The sequence below is a fragment of the Aspergillus sclerotioniger genome, assembly GCF_003184525.1.
Source record: "Aspergillus sclerotioniger CBS 115572 chromosome Unknown BO94scaffold_41, whole genome shotgun sequence".
Classification (NCBI taxonomy): Eukaryota; Fungi; Ascomycota; class Eurotiomycetes; order Eurotiales; family Aspergillaceae; genus Aspergillus; species Aspergillus sclerotioniger.
The window spans coordinates 238630-256489 of record NW_020291031.1 but is presented as its reverse complement, the minus strand read 5'-3'; the positions used below and the strand labels follow the sequence as shown (position 1 = coordinate 256489).

Sequence of the window (17860 nt, the reverse complement as noted above, 5' to 3'; positions counted from 1 at the left end):
AACCAGATTAGAGGGGGGTAACTGTCGTCCTACGTAGTATGTAGTATACCTACGTGGGTCTTCGGGCAGGAAGGAGATTGGGATCGGCCGTAGGTGCCTGGCTGGGCTGGCGAGCCCGCGTTGTACCGCCAATGAGAATAATACGCTGGGTGAGAAAATGTCCCAAACCAGTCTACCACATATCGGTTAGGAAAGGAGCGGTCTGTGGGTGGAGGGCGTTCTTTGCCTGCAGACAAGCCAGTCGGGAGGAGAAAAAATTCCCATTCTGGCTCGGAGATGCGCATAGGTAGGTACCATGAGATCAAATCCTGTCGCTTGAAGTCCTGGGGCGGGAAATCATTTAGGTTGTTTAGGTAAGTAGTGGTATTGGTAACTACATATGCAAACAAGATCGGAAGTATCGATGGAGTCTTATTGCTCCAAACTATCATTACGCGAGACGTATGCCGTAACTACCAGTAGTACGTACCTAATATGCCAGGCCCAGCTGCAAGCCATGGGCGGGTTATGGACGCATGGCCTGACGAATAACAGTCAGGATAGATCTGCACTGTGCCACTGATAGCGTCCTGGACTCTCGATTGGTCGATCCAGATTGACTTGCTTTGCTTTCTCCCCAACACCTCGCGAGACTGTCAGACCCACCTATGCAATTAGTCCTCCGGGACCGTGCTCTACGCGACTCAACATAGCTTCTAATTATACATGGAGCTTTCATATACAAAAAAAAAAAAATACATTAAATCCTCATTATGTAGAAATTCGTTTAACAAGCTTTCTAGATATCTTAGTGACTATGTACTAAGGAATGTTAAATTCATGGAGTTTTAGAAGCCTTAGATTTTGGAAGCCTTTGTAGTGACCCCCCATAATCTTAGAGGACACCCTTTTGGCCGCCCAAAGAGGCTTAGTGCAATTACATGATTCAGTTGCTTCACGAGTTAGCGTTGACCGAGAATGATATTGGAGATAGGTACGGTTGTATAACATACATGGGTTGAGGTGGTGCTCCCCTTATCTCAGGCTGAACTGCGGTGGAAAGCAGTTGGGGGTCCTCATCAGTGGGAGGCTGATTAGGAATATTAAAGGCAATGTGAACTGGATCCCTGATGTAGGTGTTGGGAATTGCCGGTATGTTTGTTGGGTTGGCTTGTGCCGGGTAGGCCTTGACATTGTATCCCGGGACCTCCGCGCTGGGATATCTCGGCAGCGGCGATACTGAAGCCGAAGCTCTGGAACAATGAATCGGTGTGTAACAGGTCATTCGTCTCGGTGGTATCCGGATGATGATTGAATGTGGATGAACGACGATGGCTTCTTCAGGGCGCTTTAAAGCCCGCTCAATGGGTTCGGGACCGAGCGCAGACGCCTGGCTTGGAGCTTCCAGGGACCCCCCTCCAGGACCACGCCATTATTGTCTGCTAGCAGGTTTTGTGGACCTGGTAATTGGTCCCTTTTTTTCTACATGTGTTGATAGGCCCCACACAAAGTAGTTAAAAGTAGCTAGAGTCGTGGTCTGAGATAACATCAGTAACCCGTGCGAAATTGGCTGCTCCACTAGGCCGGTGGCGAAACGACGATGAGGGGGAGGATCGTTCCGGAACCTTTGCAGCGGGAATTGCCAGTCTCTTGATTGGCCGGGCGCACGAAAGGTTTCGCCCACACTAGTGCGTAGTAGGACTAGTATTTAGGTTGTGGTCACTCAGTTTCCGATCGTTCCTGCAGCCGGCGATTACTTACGCAAAACCGCCTTGACGTTGGCCGCTCGTGCAAAAGACCATTCCTACGTAGTGAAATGGGCAGAGGAGATATAAAGGCTGAGCTCGCCCCGACCGTGAGTTAGAGACAAGCACTCTGTTCATGACTGTAGATGTCTAGCTACCAGAATACTTCTTCAGAAACGAACCTTTCATCTCGTTCCCATCAGGATTATCATTGAACAATGCCCCGAGCTTCTGGTAATAATAGCTTTGCGCGGCCGGACAATCAGAATGATCCCTCCTCTCCTCCCGACCATCATCTGGCCAACGGCATGTTCCCTGCGACTACTACTATGAGCGGTGCACAGTTAGTCCCCAACCCTTGGACACCCTCCATCCGGATGAATGGTGCCAATGAAGCAGCCATGGGACTGAACGGCCCTGGCGCATTTGTGGGATCTACCCACGGATCAGTCACCATGGGTGGTGCCGCTATTACCAATCCCGTCGCCGTTCCGCAGATGCAAGTCCCATTTGAGGGGGGCCTTGTATCTCAAGTTCACTCTCCTTCCATCAACTACACTCCACACCACACTTTCAACGCAGCCCCTACAACACGGTACGCGGATGCAATTTCAAAACCACCTGCAGAGCCTAAACACTAACAAAACAAAATCCTAGACCAGCACTCTACCTTTGCCGGTGGTTGACCTGCACAGAGACTTTCCAGAGACACGGCGATCTCAAGCGACATGTCAACACTCTTCACTTGGCTCGAGGTTCTTATATTTGCCCTTATTGCGGGCGCATCTGTAACCGCAAGGACAATATGAAAAATCATCTGCAAAACGTCCATGGACTGCAGCTGTAAGAGAGCCACATGCACATATGATCTATCTTATGCGTTTTTTTCTGATCTTCTTTTGTTACTGGTTTCGGGCTTTACCTTGTTATGATATCCAGGATGATTTTATCTTTATGTTTCCATTGCGTTTCTATTTCAATGATGTATTGTTACAAATTGTGGGTTTAAATATATTTGTAAGTTTTAGAACTTCTCTCAAGGTTATTTTCTCTTGCCATGCGATCAAATTAAGCATTAAAGCTTATAAAGAAAAGGACTTCTGAACGGTAGAGATCAGTGGCGACCGTTGGGTTTGAAATCCAACGGGCATAGGCATCCATGGAAGCCTACACATTGCGACCGGTCGGGGTGGTGGTCAGTATTTTAGGGCTGACATTCATTCGATGGCATCATCCACCCAATGGAGTCACCGGCGAACGGGCCAGTTGTTACAGACCCCTGCTCGTCAGGTTACTAGTGAAGCGGACTCGTCAGGCAGAAAGTGTCGGCAAGGCAGGTCTCGGACAACCAGCAACTCTTATCGAGTAGAATCCCGGTTTGAGTAACACCCGGAGCGACCTTGCGTCACGCGATCGTCTACCATCGAATCTACCATTGAGGATATACGCAGGGTATACTGAGATCCTGGATCACGATTGGATCGACCATTGGTCGACCCTGAATGGTATACGATATGGTATACGGAGGATAGGATATTTAAGGACACTCTTTCATGTACTTAGCTAGTTCTGTTCTTCGTGCTCAATAACACTGTCTTTAAGTAACCATACGTTTGGATAGCTTAGCGACAACACTCGTCCGCACTCACTTACGGATAGCTGCGCGGCACTATTCGGCCTTACTTCTCTTCCTTAATTCAAGACCAGTTGCCCTTAGATAGTCATCAGTCTGACACTACCTCGACCAAGTTCGACGGTACGTATACTAGTGAAGCTAAGCTAACAGGAACAAGGGAAGCGATCCTAGGGTTTGACACACCCTCATATGCCCCGGTCTCAAAGAGTGCCATATACTTGGCGGGTATGTTGTGCCCATGGTTATAATTATTGAGGGTTAAAAGATATGATGCTGAAGAAAGGGTTTAAGGTTTCTTTTAAGAGGGTTAAGATACAGTAAAATTTGGCTTTGGATGTGTAAAGACTATAGCCGACTCAGGGTGAATAGATTGAATTAAACAAAGTGAATGATGATGATGAAGAAGAACAAGGAGGAAGAGGCACCCCAAGCCCCTTAATATAGATGTGAGTGGGTCCTACAATGCCGGAGGTCTCCTTCATAGAAAAGGCACAATCCCCCGGATCCTAGGCAATCCCCGTGAGGTACGGGAATCTTCCACACCTGATGAGGGGATTTCCGGGGAGCAGTGTTTCAACAGCGGGGATTTGCTGGGTATCATCAGGGAGAACCCCGAGGTATTGATAGATCGCCCGGACTTTATCTCTCCACTCGGGACCGTCATTCGATAGAATGGTCTAGAAGCTGAAATATTTTCCGTATGGTTGTGGGTCATTTATCCTCCGTGTTATGGTTCGCTAAACTGATGAGGGAATTGTGGAATCGGATCGGCCCGACTGCCGGCGACTCCACTGATTGGATGATGTACCTATGGATGTCAGCCTGGAAATACTGGCCACCACCCCGACCGGTCGGAAGTTGGTGTAGGCTTCCATGGATGCCTATGCCCGCTGGGACAGATTCAACGGTCGCAAATCATTGTCTATCGCTGAATAATCTTTACTTTGCTCTAAACATGTAATTAGATGGCATGGCAAAGGAAAATAACCTTTTACGATTGATCTCCTTGCATGGTTCCTTGGGAAAGCTCTAAAAACCGTCTATTATATCTAAAAACACAATATGTAACAATAAATTAGTAAGGTTGAAGTGCAGTAGAAGAGCAAACATACTAATAACAAGGTAAAGCCGAAATCACTAGGCGCAGATCCCCAAGCGGGTAAAGGAGAACGTGCGCCATAAGTAAACAAAGAATCGGAGACGCATATGATAGATCATATTTGCGACATCGCCGCATGGCTCTCTTGCAGCTGCATTCCATGCATGTTTTGCAGATGACTTTTCAAATTATCCTTACGGTTGCAGATGTGCCCGCACTGAGGGCAAATGTAGGATCCTGGAGATAAATGAAGAGAGTTGACATGTCGTATGAGATCACTATTTCTCTGGAAAACCTTTGTGCAGGCCAACCACCGACACGGGTAACACGCTGCTCTAGTAGTTTTTTATTGTGTTAGTGCCAAGGCTTTACAAGTGGTTCTGAAATCACATCGGCATACCGTGTTATAGGAGCTTCAGTGAATGTGATGCGTGGATCGTAGTTGATAGGAGAAAGGTAGAATTGAGATCCAAAGCCCTCAAATGGGACTTGCATTTGCGGATTGGCAGTGTGATTGGTAGCCGCACCCATGGTAACTGATCCGAGGACTGGTCTCGAAAACGCGCCAGGGCCGGTCTGGCCCATGGCTGCTTCATTGAAACTATCCATACCACCAAAGGTTGCCCAAGGGTTTGGGGAGGGTTGTGCACCACTCATAGTAGTACTAGTATTTAGGGCCGGTGAGAACATGCTGCTGGCTGGATAATCGTGTGGAGGAGAGACGGGGGCGTTTTCATTGTTCGGCCGGACAAATCGATTTCCAGAAGCTCGGGGCATTGTTCAGTATAATGAGAACAAAATGAAAAGGTGATTTCCAAGGTCAAGTAACTTGTACAGACCTCCGAGGGGTGCTCTTCTCCAACTTTATGGTCGGGGGGAGCTTAGCTTTTATATCTCTACGATCCCATTTCCATGGGCAGGGCCCCGAATGATTCAAGCCTGGCCATCTGCAGGGCGACAGGCTGATGCAAAGGCGGTTGAACGAACGTCAGGCATTGGTGATAAAAGTGAAATGGTGAACCCTTATTGACACGCACAACTTTGAGGTTAGGTTGGTGTGGAGAGGATGGTGCGTGGCGCCAAGGGTAAGGAAGTATGGCTAGAAAGCATGAGGGCACGACTTGGTGGGGCAGAAACAAAAGAAAACATAAAAAGGAAAAAAAAAAAAAAAACTGGACCCCCATCAATGAATGTTCTTTCATTCATCATCTCCTGTGGCATCCGATGAACAACGCGCGGTCCGTGCCTTGGTTGCCGAGTTTGATCCCCTGCCAATCCGACTCACCGTGACCTTTGCCGACATCCACGAATACTATATTTACCATTTTCTTTTTCAAATTTCCCTCGCAGGGAACTCGCTCACTTCGAGCGTCGCAAGTTCCTATTTTAACTTGATGCGACCGGATATAAAGAGCACTGACCTGGCTAAGTACATCATTCTGAAAGAAAGCATCCTGAAAACATTTTGAACGTAACTGGAGCTTAGCTTATGATTTCATGGTTCTCCTATACCAGAGCGACCACCGGGTTGGCTGGGGTGAGCGGAATAAAATATAGGTTCTGTTAATTTGGCAATTGGGTTGGGACTACAGAATTACCCAGGGGGAGGTGGGGATGTCTTACCTTGACAGGAATAGTGATCAGCCAATTGGGATAAATATCCCGGAACTCGACGATCGGGGCGGCACGAATCGTTGCCATGGCGGGTCAATGGCTTCTGAATGGCTTCAGAATCACTCACACAGACCCCGATGTCAGATTATTAAATCCGCCGAACTGATCATCTTTCTTGGCTGTTTTTTCGACACATCGCACAGGATCTGTATCCTGTTCATGATGACTGTGTCTAAACATCTTCTACCTTCTAACCAACAACTAACTTAGATCTCTGTCATTTAGCCTACATACTAGTAGGTTTATTATTTACGAAGTGCGCTGGGGCTCAGAGTCAGTCTTTTGAGTGTTTAGGAATAAAAGAAAAAAGACATTCAGTTGTTCTGGCCATATGTCCCAGATCCAAGTCATCACTGGCTTGACACAAGGGGAGATTCGGGCCTACGATTCTAGACCAAATGCTTAAGGTCATTATTCAAGCCATATCTCTCCATTAAATAAGGCATTCTTGGATGCATACCAAGGCCTCCTCAAAAGGCGGTTGACAAGGCCACTTAGAAGAACTTGACGGGGTCCTGTATGAGCTGTTGAGCGGTGTGCTTTAAGAGGTGCTCGTCGGCCGCAGGTCTTTGATTGAATGATTACCAGATGGGGATGACGCAATGGGGGCAGCCAAGCCAAGCATGCTCTGGTGGTTGAAGTCGAGGGATGTGGCGGTGTGCACCCAGACATGGTTAATTCACTACTCAAAAAGTCCTGCCAGGTTGCTCTCTTTCTTGCTTTCTTTTTTCTTAGGTTTCTCTCCCCGCTCTGTGGCCTATCCCTTGCTCCTGCAACCTCAGATGGGGAAATATCCGGTCATTTTCCCACCCATTTTAACTTTGCTTATCATGAGCCACTGAGTCACCCAGCTTGTCTGTGGCTGATGCTCACTGTGAAAAGCCTAATCATACAGATTACAGTGACAGTATGGCAAGGCCCTTCCCTCCGCTAACTGAAGCACATACCCAGCGGATGTAGAGTTTGTTATACACAGTACAGTATACACAGTTCCTGCTTCTGGGCGTTATGACCATGGCACACAGAAAGGTACGCCCACCAGCGTCAGCACAACTCGAACACCCAGAAACGCGATCGAACAAATCCACTGCTCAAACTGGCAATCATTGCCCATCTAGCAAGGCGCACATTCCTCATCGCAGGCAGTAATTTCTTTGCTGATCAACAGATAAGTGGTTGCGCCACAGGAGGATACCAGCCTCACTGGGCACGTTGCTGCCTAACCCGATTCCAGGCTAGGGCGTGGCTGGTGTGCCGTCATTGTTGGGAGAAATAGAAGCCCCCCTCCCCTGAATGGTTGCTGTGCGCTTTATCTGTGTGGGTCCTTCTATCTGTTTTCTAGTGGGATTCTTTCTAGTGTTGACCCTCATTGCCAAGAGGAGAGTTGTGCGGCGGCTGGAAATGTATCACTTGTAAACTATTTCTCATCAGATCCCGGTTGGGGTATCACGGCTAACATGGGCTGGATGCCAGACGGTCGGAGATATTGAGCTTTGTGATTTGCGGTAGGGCATTGAATGTCTGTGACTGTTAGGGTGAGATTATCTTCTACTAGACATGGTCCTAATAAGAAAGACGGTGATGTCACGGGGATGGGTTTGAGAGGGGGATGTATGTGCAGGAGGGGAAATGTCCTGTCAGGTGAATGACAAAGAGGGAAAACAGGTGGTACCTGACATAAGGTATCACGCTAGCCTGAAGGGGAAAATGATGGGACGGGTGTACCTCGGCTAATCCCAGAGGGGAGATCCACAATGACTGGGTGCTTTATCCACCGGTCGCATTGTCCAGGCCATTTGTTCATCGTGTGCACGATCGGAGGTGATCCCATGGAACGAATCTTAGCGTTACCGGATCATCGATGGGTCATCGCAACCTTAATCTATCGAGATGTAGGGCTGAACAGTATAACACTTGGTGAGAATAGCAAGGTGGTGAGATCATTATACCATGTGAAATTATAAAATTTATATATGCTGGGTGTAAATACAATACTAGATGCAGAGAAAAATAAACATATTTCACCGAAGAAACACAGTCGAATGATAATGAACGTTCCTGACACCAACCGCAATAATTGCTAACCCCCCTGCAGAGTCAAGCAACACCCAGTACGGTGCAGGTATTGAACCTAGGACAAACCGCAGTGTTGGGATCGCATGTGGCTTCTCTGGTTGTACGCTTGGTTAAAGCACCGATCGCAGTACAAGCAGGGAAAAGCCAGGAGCCACGTGCAGGGATTTGATGTGTCGCTCGAGATCGGTCGCTCGGGTGAAATATCCTGTGTATGTATGTACAGCCTGTCCATCCACAACATAGTGGTTGTTTCACAAGTGCTTCAAAAAGTCTTAATCAAATACTTCTAAAGAGTTTAGTAAAGTGATATAAAAACTAGTACTCATTTTAGAGCCTTAGCCTGAATATATACAGAAATATAATCTGAATATATACTGGGAAAGGTACTCATTCCAGACTCCCCCTCTCTAAAGAGGCTGAAGCGGTAAGTCCTTGGAATATATAGTAAGTTATGTGATAATTGGCTTAAAGAGCTAATAAGAAAGCAGAATTTAGCTGAATCAATGGATTAATAAGAAGCCATAAAGCCGGAGACCTATGTTAGAACTTGCTCACCGCTTTCGCGCTTCGCAAATAACGAAACGAGACCCAGAGAACAAGAAGCAAAGAGAACATGAACTGATAACCCCATGTATCACGCATGTAAAATGTCGAAAGGACAGCCCAGGAGGAGGGAGATGGAGAAAATAGTCATGGATAATGGCTAGCCAATCACCATAGAGGGCCTGATATATGATCACGTGACTGCCTAACAGCCAACAGGAACTCCGACAGAAAATGTCAATAATATTTACCTGCCGATCCCGATGCTTATTGCTAGCATGGCTCCTCAAATTGTCCCGACGGTTAAAGACCTGCGAGCAATGAGGGCATGCGTAGGACCCTGGCAACAACCACCGAAGAAAACATGAACCCAAACTCCCATATATCACGTATTTGAGCTGTCCACATCTCCCTGCTGATCCCCATGCCTGTTCCTAACATGGCTCTTCAAATTATCCTGACGGTTAAAGACCCGCGGGCAATCAGGGCATGCAAAGGCTCCTTGCAACAAGTGGCCGTATACCATATGCCGGGTTAAATCGGCATTTCGGGTAAACGTGCTTGTACAGCCAAGGATCGGGCATGAATGAATGGCTCTTTTATGGCCCTTTAAATAGCTGCTCCATGAACCAACCGGATAAGTTCCCCAAGATTATCTTTTCATTGGAAGGCCCCCAGTACATCGCGCATTGAGTTATCCCGCGTTATCGACGTCAGATACCGATGGGGATTAGTGTTCCGTGCAAAGCCCCTTGCCAAAGGAATAGTATATCGAACATTCCGCGGAATAAAAGAATCGACCTGATATTGTTCACGGAGGTGACTCTTCCGTTTAAAGGTCTGAATGTAACCTTGGGAAAGGAACCCCTCCATCTCTCATATCCAACATGCCATAAGAGATCTCTAAGACATCCCATGAGCCCGTCGCATATGGTCCTGCACATTATCTTTTCTGTTGAAGACGGCCGAACAAAGCGTGCAACGGAACGACCCAGGGCAAAGATGGATGGTCAACATGTGGCGGCGAAGATCCGCATTCCTTCCAAAGGAACTGGTGCAACCTTCCCAAAGACATGGAAAGGAGGATTGTCTGAGACCCTGTTAGCAGGGTGAAGATGGCCAATATATAGGTTGGTCCGTATGTACCTTGGGGCTCGGCCGGGAGTACTTGTCGCAGAGGGTGAGCTTTGATCAGGGGTAGATTGGTGTGGGGATTGCGTCTGCATGTGGCTCCTTGCCTCTGTAGTGGTCTCGTCCGGAGGGAGTGTTAGCCAGTAGAGTAAGTCAGCATCGATGTCAGCACTAGCATCCCCCTGTAGCATGACTCTTATCATGCGATCATATTCTTCATCGCTTAATGTGTGGCGGTTGTTCCAGGAGTTTGACATGCTTCAGGGCGGGTAGGTAGTTGGGACTTGTGATTTCAAGAAGGTAAAGATGGGCAGGACACGGATTGAAGGAAAGGTTCAGTGGAGAGATCACTGAGGACATGGGATTAAATAGCACGCCGGTCCCCAGCTGTTCATCCAGCTCAATTCTCACGCCCATGTTTGTAACGACTCGTCCGCCCGAGACCAATCGCCCGACCAACCAGGTATATCGATTTCTGAATAAATTACCGATTTGGATTCTGGCACAGTGGTTTGTCGCATAGACGTTCGATAAGTCGAGTGTGGGCAACTTTGTAGGGCTCAGAGAGACTGGACAGGCGCGACGCCTCAGGAACGAGCCCGTTGCTGCACTATCGCCCAGGCGCTTTCTGGTATTGTTATAGGTCACGTCCATCTCTGAGTCAAGGGCGAAAAACGCCTGAAAGTAGTGCCACCTCTCATCTCACCGAGTACCGCGATTCTGTTGCATGAAAGGGTTCCGGGTGTCTTTTGAATTGCTAACGACATTTGTTGGTGGAAGACATTACTGCCACACCGGGTTGGTTCCTGCCACGCCATTTTGATCACGTGTGTTTTGCACCGCCTGCTCGTATAGGAAAGATGTATTATTGCTAATCATGCAGAATTTGTACCGCCTTGATGACACTGCTTAACGCAATAGGTAGAGTATAGCGTGATATGAAGCAGGTTTAGCATGGTCTGTAGAGCTTGCGTAGCCTGCGTAACCTGCATGGCTTTGTATGACTTTGTATGACCTGTCTAACTTTGTGGTCTGTGTGGTCTGCATGTTCCGCGTGGGTTTGTATGGCGTGATCTATGTAGCTTTGTATGCCCTGAATCTGCGCGTGTATAGTCTTAGGCAATTGTAGGTCCTTATGCGCCGAAGATGCTGCAAGGAAATATGATAGTCATATCTTATAAAAGCAGGCGGTTGAAGCAGCACGTGATCAGAATGGCGTGGCAGGAACGAAGCCGGTGTGGCTGTACCGGTCCCCGTATTTCAATTTCCACGGCTGTAGCAAACGTCGAGGAGGTCACCAGGGTTGCTTTGGCCCATGCCAGAGCAGCACTGAGTTTTGTAAGGGCTGTTCCGAGTAATATCTCCCTGCGACTGGTGTGCAAAGAAGAGAAGGTATAGAATTCATTAAGAAGAATGCTCATAGCACCCATGCTGATTGTGCTTCAGTTTTCTCCGCTGTATTGGGCAGACTCCAGTAGGGAATTGGTAGTGATCTGGCCCGGGAAGAACATCTGATGGTTGGCCCATTATCTCTTCAATGATGTAGTCATTGATGTTGAATGAATTAGCCATATCTGCAGGCATTGTCGGAGATCTTAATGACGTGGAAGAAGAGGAACTGATGGTGTATCACCATGTCCGTCAAAAGCAGTGGGCATGAGCGGGCAGGTCAGTTATTTTGCTCACTCTTGCACGACCCTAGGAATTGCAGTTGTTGATTCACCTGTACAAGCTGAGATATGTGGATTGTGGGTCGAATATTGGGGTAACTTGATCACGGGATAGCTTAGGGATGGTCCGAGATGTAGGGTGATAGTTGATGATAGAAAGACCATTGCACACTGCCTGTTCTTGATTATTCTCTTCGGAGCAATGTGGCTTTGTTGGCAGATAGCCTCAAGACAGAGGTTCTTCTCTCATGCTAGACCGAGTCCGTGTTGAACTCTTACTGTTGGAGTTCAAGCTGTGCAGCTCGTATACAATACGCACGCAAGTCTGCACGGATCAAATAGCGTGGATATACCCGAGCCACCTGATTAGGAATGCTTCTGTGGTGGTTGACACAAGTAGCCCAAGAAGTGGAGATTTCTCATTGTCCTTTGCCAACGTAATCTTATGGCAGATAGATTCGCTGTGTCTGTGATCTGTGGAGGGTATATATCATATTTCCGCAAGATTTGCAGTCCCCCACTTGGTCATTAGATAGATCTTTCAGCGATCGTTTCGCTTTCGGGATTCTCTCAGGTGATGTGTTCTGGTGGTGGCGTATATTCATCTTGCGACAACTGAATGGATTCAAGTACCATAGACACAAACAACAGACATACGACGGATCGTCATTGTCCGTAACTTCACAATTTCAACTACCATCGCTATACCCAGGAAGGAAAGGACCTTTGCGCCAGATGAAGAAATGCATTGTGGCTCTGCTGTTTCCGGGGGAAATGTATTGGCGATGTGCAGCCTTAGCATTCGCAGCCCTGGTGGGTGTTGTGTAGGTTCTCCTTGATCAAATATCAAATATGAAGGAGTGATTGAAGGACGCACAGCGTACATTGATGCATCTAGGTTGCCTCGCTTTAAGAGATGGCGTCATTATGGCCGATGACCGCGCATGTGGCAGGTGGGTACAAAGGAAAGTCACCAGCTGGTCTCAACACTGTGAGGAAAGCTGGTGGAAGACATAAGCACAGCCATGTTCAGTTGGGTTAGAATCCAGTAATCGAATAGGCGGCTCTTGACTTTAAACCTCAGATCCAGGAACCGAATGACAAGCTCGATGATAATGGCGAATGCAGGCAGGTGCAAGTACCTTTATATAGATAGAAAGGGGGCGCAGATTACTCACCTTCTGCCGGATACCTCCGGCATATGTGCGGCAGGGTCCGTAGACACCTATTGAGGAATCGGCATCTCGCACAAACATGAGTTTGAGATAGCGATTATCTCCTAGTAATCGAAGCTTTGCCAAGTCTATGTTCGGAGCATTACAACCATCTATCGGTAGGTGTCGTATACACATTTACCTCGCGAAAGGTTTGATAGCATTGCAATTTTACCCCAGATGGCCATTTTCGCTATCCCAATGCCGTGAAAATATGACCCAGGTATGCTAAAGCAAAAGAAAGGATAACGACAGACTTGAGGGTCAGTGGATGGCCTACGTGGCATATGAGCTAGTGTAGATTTACTAAGACCCAGTGGTTGTCCTCGATTGACTTCATCGTTACATGAGCTTCGTTGTGGCGGACTACCTTGGTAAACTGTTTTGAACTTCCATTTGAGCATGTAACCATTTAGGAAGAGTGACACCTATGGAATATCCAAAGCGACAATTGCATCGAACCAAACAGCCATAGTGTAGTGCAATGCCACAACCTATTAGTATACAACCACTTTGAAAGACATTGAAAGGATAAATCAAGACTGATTTTCCGTCGTATCTTCACATTTTATAGACCCATGTGCCCACAACATATGGTCCGCAAGATTGTCTCTCCGGTTGAAATAATGACCGCAAGCTATGCACACGTGGGAACATGGAGAAACATGGATAGAGATGACATGGCACCTAAGCTCCGCATTCCTATTAAAGAATCTGTTGCCTCCCTCCCAATTGCATACCTCAACGTTGGATCTTATCCTGCGTAAGCCTTCCGGTATATCATGAAGCGTTGGACCATCTTATGAATGAAAATACCTTGGAACAGATGAACGGGGTTTACTCCTTGGTTTAGGCCTCGATGGTCCACCTGCAAGTGGAGTGCTCCGATGGGTTGGAAAATAAGGTAACTAGTGGTTATTGTAACCTTGATAAAAAGGGTTCTGGGGTGGGTGTGTCCCGTGGATGGCACCGTGGGTGAAATAAGTTTCTGTCGGTAGCTCTGGTGAAGATATGTTATAATGCTCATGGCTGTCATGGGCTGTTGGAAGACAGTTATTGTGGCTCATTGGAATTGGCCTTGTCTCGGTCTCTGGCCTGAGCTGTGTTTCGCTGAAGTCCGCAGCTGACATGCCCACATTGGGATCCCTGGGAGCCATGGGATCGATCAAATTGGAGGAGACGACAGGAATAAATAAAGCGTCGTGCCAGGTGTAGGCTATCTGATCATCTGAAATGTCAGACATTATGATGTCAAAGTTTCACTGAGCTTTATTTTGAGCGAGTCGGTGTTTCTAGTAATGAATATTGCGAGAAGGGACAAGAGACTTCGACAAAAGATTGATGAACAGCCAATTGTGATTCAAGATGTCCTCAATCTTATAGGATGTGACCACAGACCGGACCGGAATGTTCCAGATACAAGAGTAGACTTTATTAAATTGTAGCAATAGGGCTGTTCGGGGCTCGCAGACCCCGGGAAGGAGCCAATAGAGAAAGATATGTCCAGCAGGCATGCAAGGGGTATCTAGGTTAGAGACCCACTCTTCCGAGTAATCTAACGGTATTTCTCCTTTAGGGCCTGATCAGTGGGGCGACTCAAGTGTCGCTATTACTCGGACACTGGAGAAGGGCCCGCAGGTAAAGAAGCTCAGGCATGGTCGTAACAATCCTAGAGCCCCGCGCGATTGTGTGATCTGGTTCCTGTATCCTTCTGACTGATAAGCTCGTTTTACGTGTCGGTAGGGCCCTGCAAAGCTCAGAAGCACGTATGCAGTGACTCCACCTGTGCCGCTGAAAGATGGGTTATATGGTCCTTTCCCACCATTTTGGGCAGGTTGATCATATCTGCCCTGGACTCCAATTCCAATAATCTACTACTGCAATCTGCTCTCACATTAGTGAGTTGGCCAGCTTGCACTCCTCGTCATATTGGATTAAACACTCAACAAGGCATTTGAACAGTGATGCTCACCCCACAGTTTCCATCATTTCCCAACCTTTGTGCTAAGTACTCTTTGCGGGTCAAAGTAGTAGCAAGTCCCCCGTTGAATCTATAATTATCCCGCCAGACTATCTTGAAAGGTGACCGGGCACTTGCTCCATCTACGCAAAAAAAGAGGCGCATATTTGGTGACGCAAGGGGGCATCGGGGAGCTGTTCGCAAATTAGCGTCGTCATTGCAAGGGCCAGCCCTATCGATAGGCTCGGGGCAACACCATTACCAGTAGAATGAAAGGCGCAAACGGTCAATATGGCGGCCTCGCGAGTCAGTTCAAGCTTCTCGACTGGTCACGGGCAATCCCATAACTTCCTTGAACCAAGTACTTACTATTGTACGGTGCGAAAAGATCATTAGTGGGATCTGGTGGTCCACTGGTGGCAAATATGTCACAGGTACTACCGCTTCCTTCTAAAGTAATGATATGGGATTATTCAGCAACTTGCGACATTGGTGGACTGGCAGAATTATGAGGTCCACTGATAAAGCTAACGATCATTTCGTACCGTATCATACTGCGGTAGATAGATGTCTATTTCCATCCAGACCCAGTTCGGGACGGGAGAGCCGCCAGACCGCACCTACCCTCCCTGGCCACTTTTTTTACAGTTCCCCGAGGCCCACTAATAGAGAGAATAGTGGTTAAGATCATCTATATTACTTTTTGTGGTTCTATATACATTAAGAGACAGCTTGATCACTACATAAAACTGTCTATAACGTGTCAATTGGGTTTAGCTGTAACTGTGATACTTCAATAATTATGGTTACTCGGAAAGGTGGCTGCAAATAAGACTCGGGGAATTGTAAAAAAAGTGGCCAGGGAGGGTAGGTGCGGTCTGGCGGCTCTCCCGTCCCGAACCGGGTCTGGATTATGGCTTGAAGGTGGGGCTCGTGATACTATCGGTCAGAAAAAAACGAAAAATGTGGCAGCCTTTTCTTCTCTTGAACTCTAAAAAGTGGGCTTACGATGCGGTACCTAGTCCCATCTTCCTCCTCTCCAACATCTATCACTCAATTCTTATAAATTCAGGCGTCGACCTGTCATCCTGTTGTCATGTCTGGCAGAGTACACAGTCATTGCCCAGTCAATCATTCAAAGTAATAACAAGTCATTACGCACACTTCTATTATATATTTCACTGCGAACTCAGCGGTTCTCAAACTGGTTTGATTGACTTTGGACCCCATCATTGTTTGCAATATCTATCACCGCATATTTCCAATCCCTTTGCCCAAATGGAGCCTGAAAGCTCAGGTCTATACATGACATACTTCGATCCGACGCAGAACATGACAACTGGAGCTGTATACCATACGTACACACAATCCACACAACACACCATGCCGGAGCATGTCAACCACTACTACGAGGTTGTTCCAGTGCAGAATGGGCCTAACCTTGCCTCTGGTGACCTGCAGGCAGTGTATCGGGACTTGGGGTCTTTTCATCCAACCATGTATGGCACCTCCACTCCAGTGAGCAATTCTCAAGTAGATGGCGGCAACCCACTCCAATCCACCCCTTCAAGCACCTACCCGAGGACTGGGGTCGACAACACGTTTGCCCACCCACCAGGCCTTGATGCATATAACAGAAACGCCATGACAAGGTTGGACATTCACATCCCTTATTAAGCTCCGGCAGACTGACAGGCCAGGTCGCCCACTCATCCCTGCCGCTGGATGAACTGCAACAGAATGTTCAAGCGCATCTCGGAGCTGAGGAGGCACGTCAACGCCATCCATATCTCCCCAGAATCCTTTCCATGTGCACTCTGTGGGCATCGTTGCAACCGGAAGGATACTCTGAAGCAGCATATGTTGCAGTCCCATCATTCGACTCGCACTGCAAATAGGGCTATAGAGTATTGATGACTTTGTGTACTCTTTCTTGATTCAAGACCAAGTTTCTTCGGTTCTCTTGGCTCCATCGTTGCTTTCTTCTCCATAATGGTCTTTGTTTCACATCATTTCGGGGTTCATCTGATTTGACGATTTACGATGTCTATATCTCATGGTACTTTTTTCTATCTATTCTGCCTTCTCTTTGCACTTTCTTCACATGTATTCCGGCAGCTACAGTCTCGAGAAATATTCGGTTATCGCCAACTTGCATGAGTCATGCGCACAATATGAAGGTAGCGAACTATACATTAGGGCCACCAGTGTAGTATCGTTTTGTTCCAACCCCGAAATAACAAGGAAGCAGTTTGCCACCTGAAAATGGTGCAGCATTAAGACAGACAACCTAACAACTATGAGAGCCAAGAATGTTTAAACACATAGTAGGCACATGAAGTGATTCTAAACAACAATGGGTTGGAAAGGGAAGGACACAGAACACACCTCATGGTGTATGCCTTTGGAGTCAGGACCGTCAAGCAGGAAATGGATACAAAGCCAACCTTGTTTCATTCATTTGATTCTGTTCAGAGATACGTTTGTCTATCATACTACCAGTCAGATAGAATGGTCATGTGATCTGACTATGTCTTTGTTCTTCAATCTTCGGGATTTTGATGGCTGCATCCTCCGCCTTCCGAGGGCTTCCAAATTTTCGATCTATTAATATCCACAGAAGCATACTCTCCTGCATCCGATAATAATTTATGCCTTTGATCCACTTCATCTGAACACTCCAGAACGCGAAATATACGAAGTATGTTTATATCACGGTGGTCTCCTTTGTAACCGGTGCCCATTGCCATTTTCCTTTGTTCCAACAGTATAGTCCCGATTATTATCAAATGCATTTCCGGTACTTCTCCGTGATACTAATTCCCATTCTGGATCTTCTAATATATGACAAGTCATTTCTATTTACTTCTTTATGATCCATCGGCACCAGTATCCTCAGCATCAAATTCCACATCATGTGAGACATGCACCTGCCATGCAAGAAACGAAAATGTCCGACCAGAAGGTACAACCCTAAATCTTTCAAATCTTTCAAATTTCTGCTCTATATATATCTAAACTTAAACCCTCGCCACTCTAACCCTTACTCCTCTTATTCCTGCGTTCGAAAACCATCACCACACTCATTCTTCTCTCAATTATCCCAAATCGAGAATATGAACCACCACCTCCC

General features: G+C 47.1%; 4 protein-coding genes across 4 annotated transcripts; 2 read left to right on the top strand and 2 right to left on the bottom strand.

Moving 5' to 3' along the window:
- Positions 1 to 779: 779 nt before the first annotated feature.
- BO94DRAFT_539998 (uncharacterized protein) lies at positions 780 to 1481 on the bottom strand. The gene is made up of 2 exons (XM_025612818.1): positions 993 to 1481; positions 780 to 932 (listed from the first exon to the last, which is right to left on the bottom strand). Exons 1-2 carry the CDS (start codon positions 1262 to 1264, stop codon positions 926 to 928), a joined length of 279 nt encoding a protein of 92 aa, XP_025462494.1. The 5' UTR covers positions 1265 to 1481; the 3' UTR covers positions 780 to 925.
- A 378-nt stretch (positions 1482 to 1859) lies between these two features.
- BO94DRAFT_539996 (uncharacterized protein) lies at positions 1860 to 2728 on the top strand. Its single transcript, XM_025612817.1, has 2 exons — positions 1860 to 2319; positions 2382 to 2728. The coding sequence occupies exons 1-2, from the start codon at positions 1943 to 1945 to the stop codon at positions 2569 to 2571; spliced, it is 567 nt and encodes a 188-aa protein (XP_025462493.1). The 5' UTR covers positions 1860 to 1942; the 3' UTR covers positions 2572 to 2728.
- Positions 2729 to 4396: 1668 nt separating this feature from the next.
- On the bottom strand, positions 4397 to 5299 carry BO94DRAFT_579153 (uncharacterized protein). The gene is made up of 3 exons (XM_025615250.1): positions 4860 to 5299; positions 4473 to 4794; positions 4397 to 4422 (listed from the first exon to the last, which is right to left on the bottom strand). Exons 1-2 carry the CDS (start codon positions 5234 to 5236, stop codon positions 4575 to 4577), a joined length of 597 nt encoding a protein of 198 aa, XP_025462492.1. The 5' UTR covers positions 5237 to 5299; the 3' UTR covers positions 4397 to 4422; positions 4473 to 4574.
- Positions 5300 to 15779: 10480 nt separating this feature from the next.
- Positions 15780 to 16844, top strand: BO94DRAFT_539994 (uncharacterized protein). The gene is made up of 2 exons (XM_025612816.1): positions 15780 to 16379; positions 16428 to 16844. The coding sequence occupies exons 1-2, from the start codon at positions 16111 to 16113 to the stop codon at positions 16639 to 16641; spliced, it is 483 nt and encodes a 160-aa protein (XP_025462491.1). The 5' UTR covers positions 15780 to 16110; the 3' UTR covers positions 16642 to 16844.
- Positions 16845 to 17860: the final 1016 nt, after the last annotated feature.

Bases quoted from the DNA above. Each gene is read 5' to 3' on its own strand.
- BO94DRAFT_539998 (XM_025612818.1), bottom strand. From the start codon at position 1,264: ATGACCTGTTACACACCGATTCATTGTTCCAGAGCTTCGGCTTCAGTA.
- BO94DRAFT_539996 (XM_025612817.1), top strand. From the start codon at position 1,943: ATGCCCCGAGCTTCTGGTAATAATAGCTTTGCGCGGCCGGACAATCAG. The intron at 2,320-2,381 runs GTACGCGGATGC...ACAAAATCCTAG, and splicing joins AACGCAGCCCCTACAACACG to ACCAGCACTCTACCTTTGCC.
- BO94DRAFT_579153 (XM_025615250.1), bottom strand. From the start codon at position 5,236: ATGCCCCGAGCTTCTGGAAATCGATTTGTCCGGCCGAACAATGAAAAC. The intron at 4,795-4,859 runs GTATGCCGATGT...AAAAACTACTAG, and splicing joins ACTGAAGCTCCTATAACACG to AGCAGCGTGTTACCCGTGTC.
- BO94DRAFT_539994 (XM_025612816.1), top strand. From the start codon at position 16,111: ATGCCGGAGCATGTCAACCACTACTACGAGGTTGTTCCAGTGCAGAAT. The intron at 16,380-16,427 runs GTTGGACATTCA...CTGACAGGCCAG, and splicing joins AACAGAAACGCCATGACAAG to GTCGCCCACTCATCCCTGCC.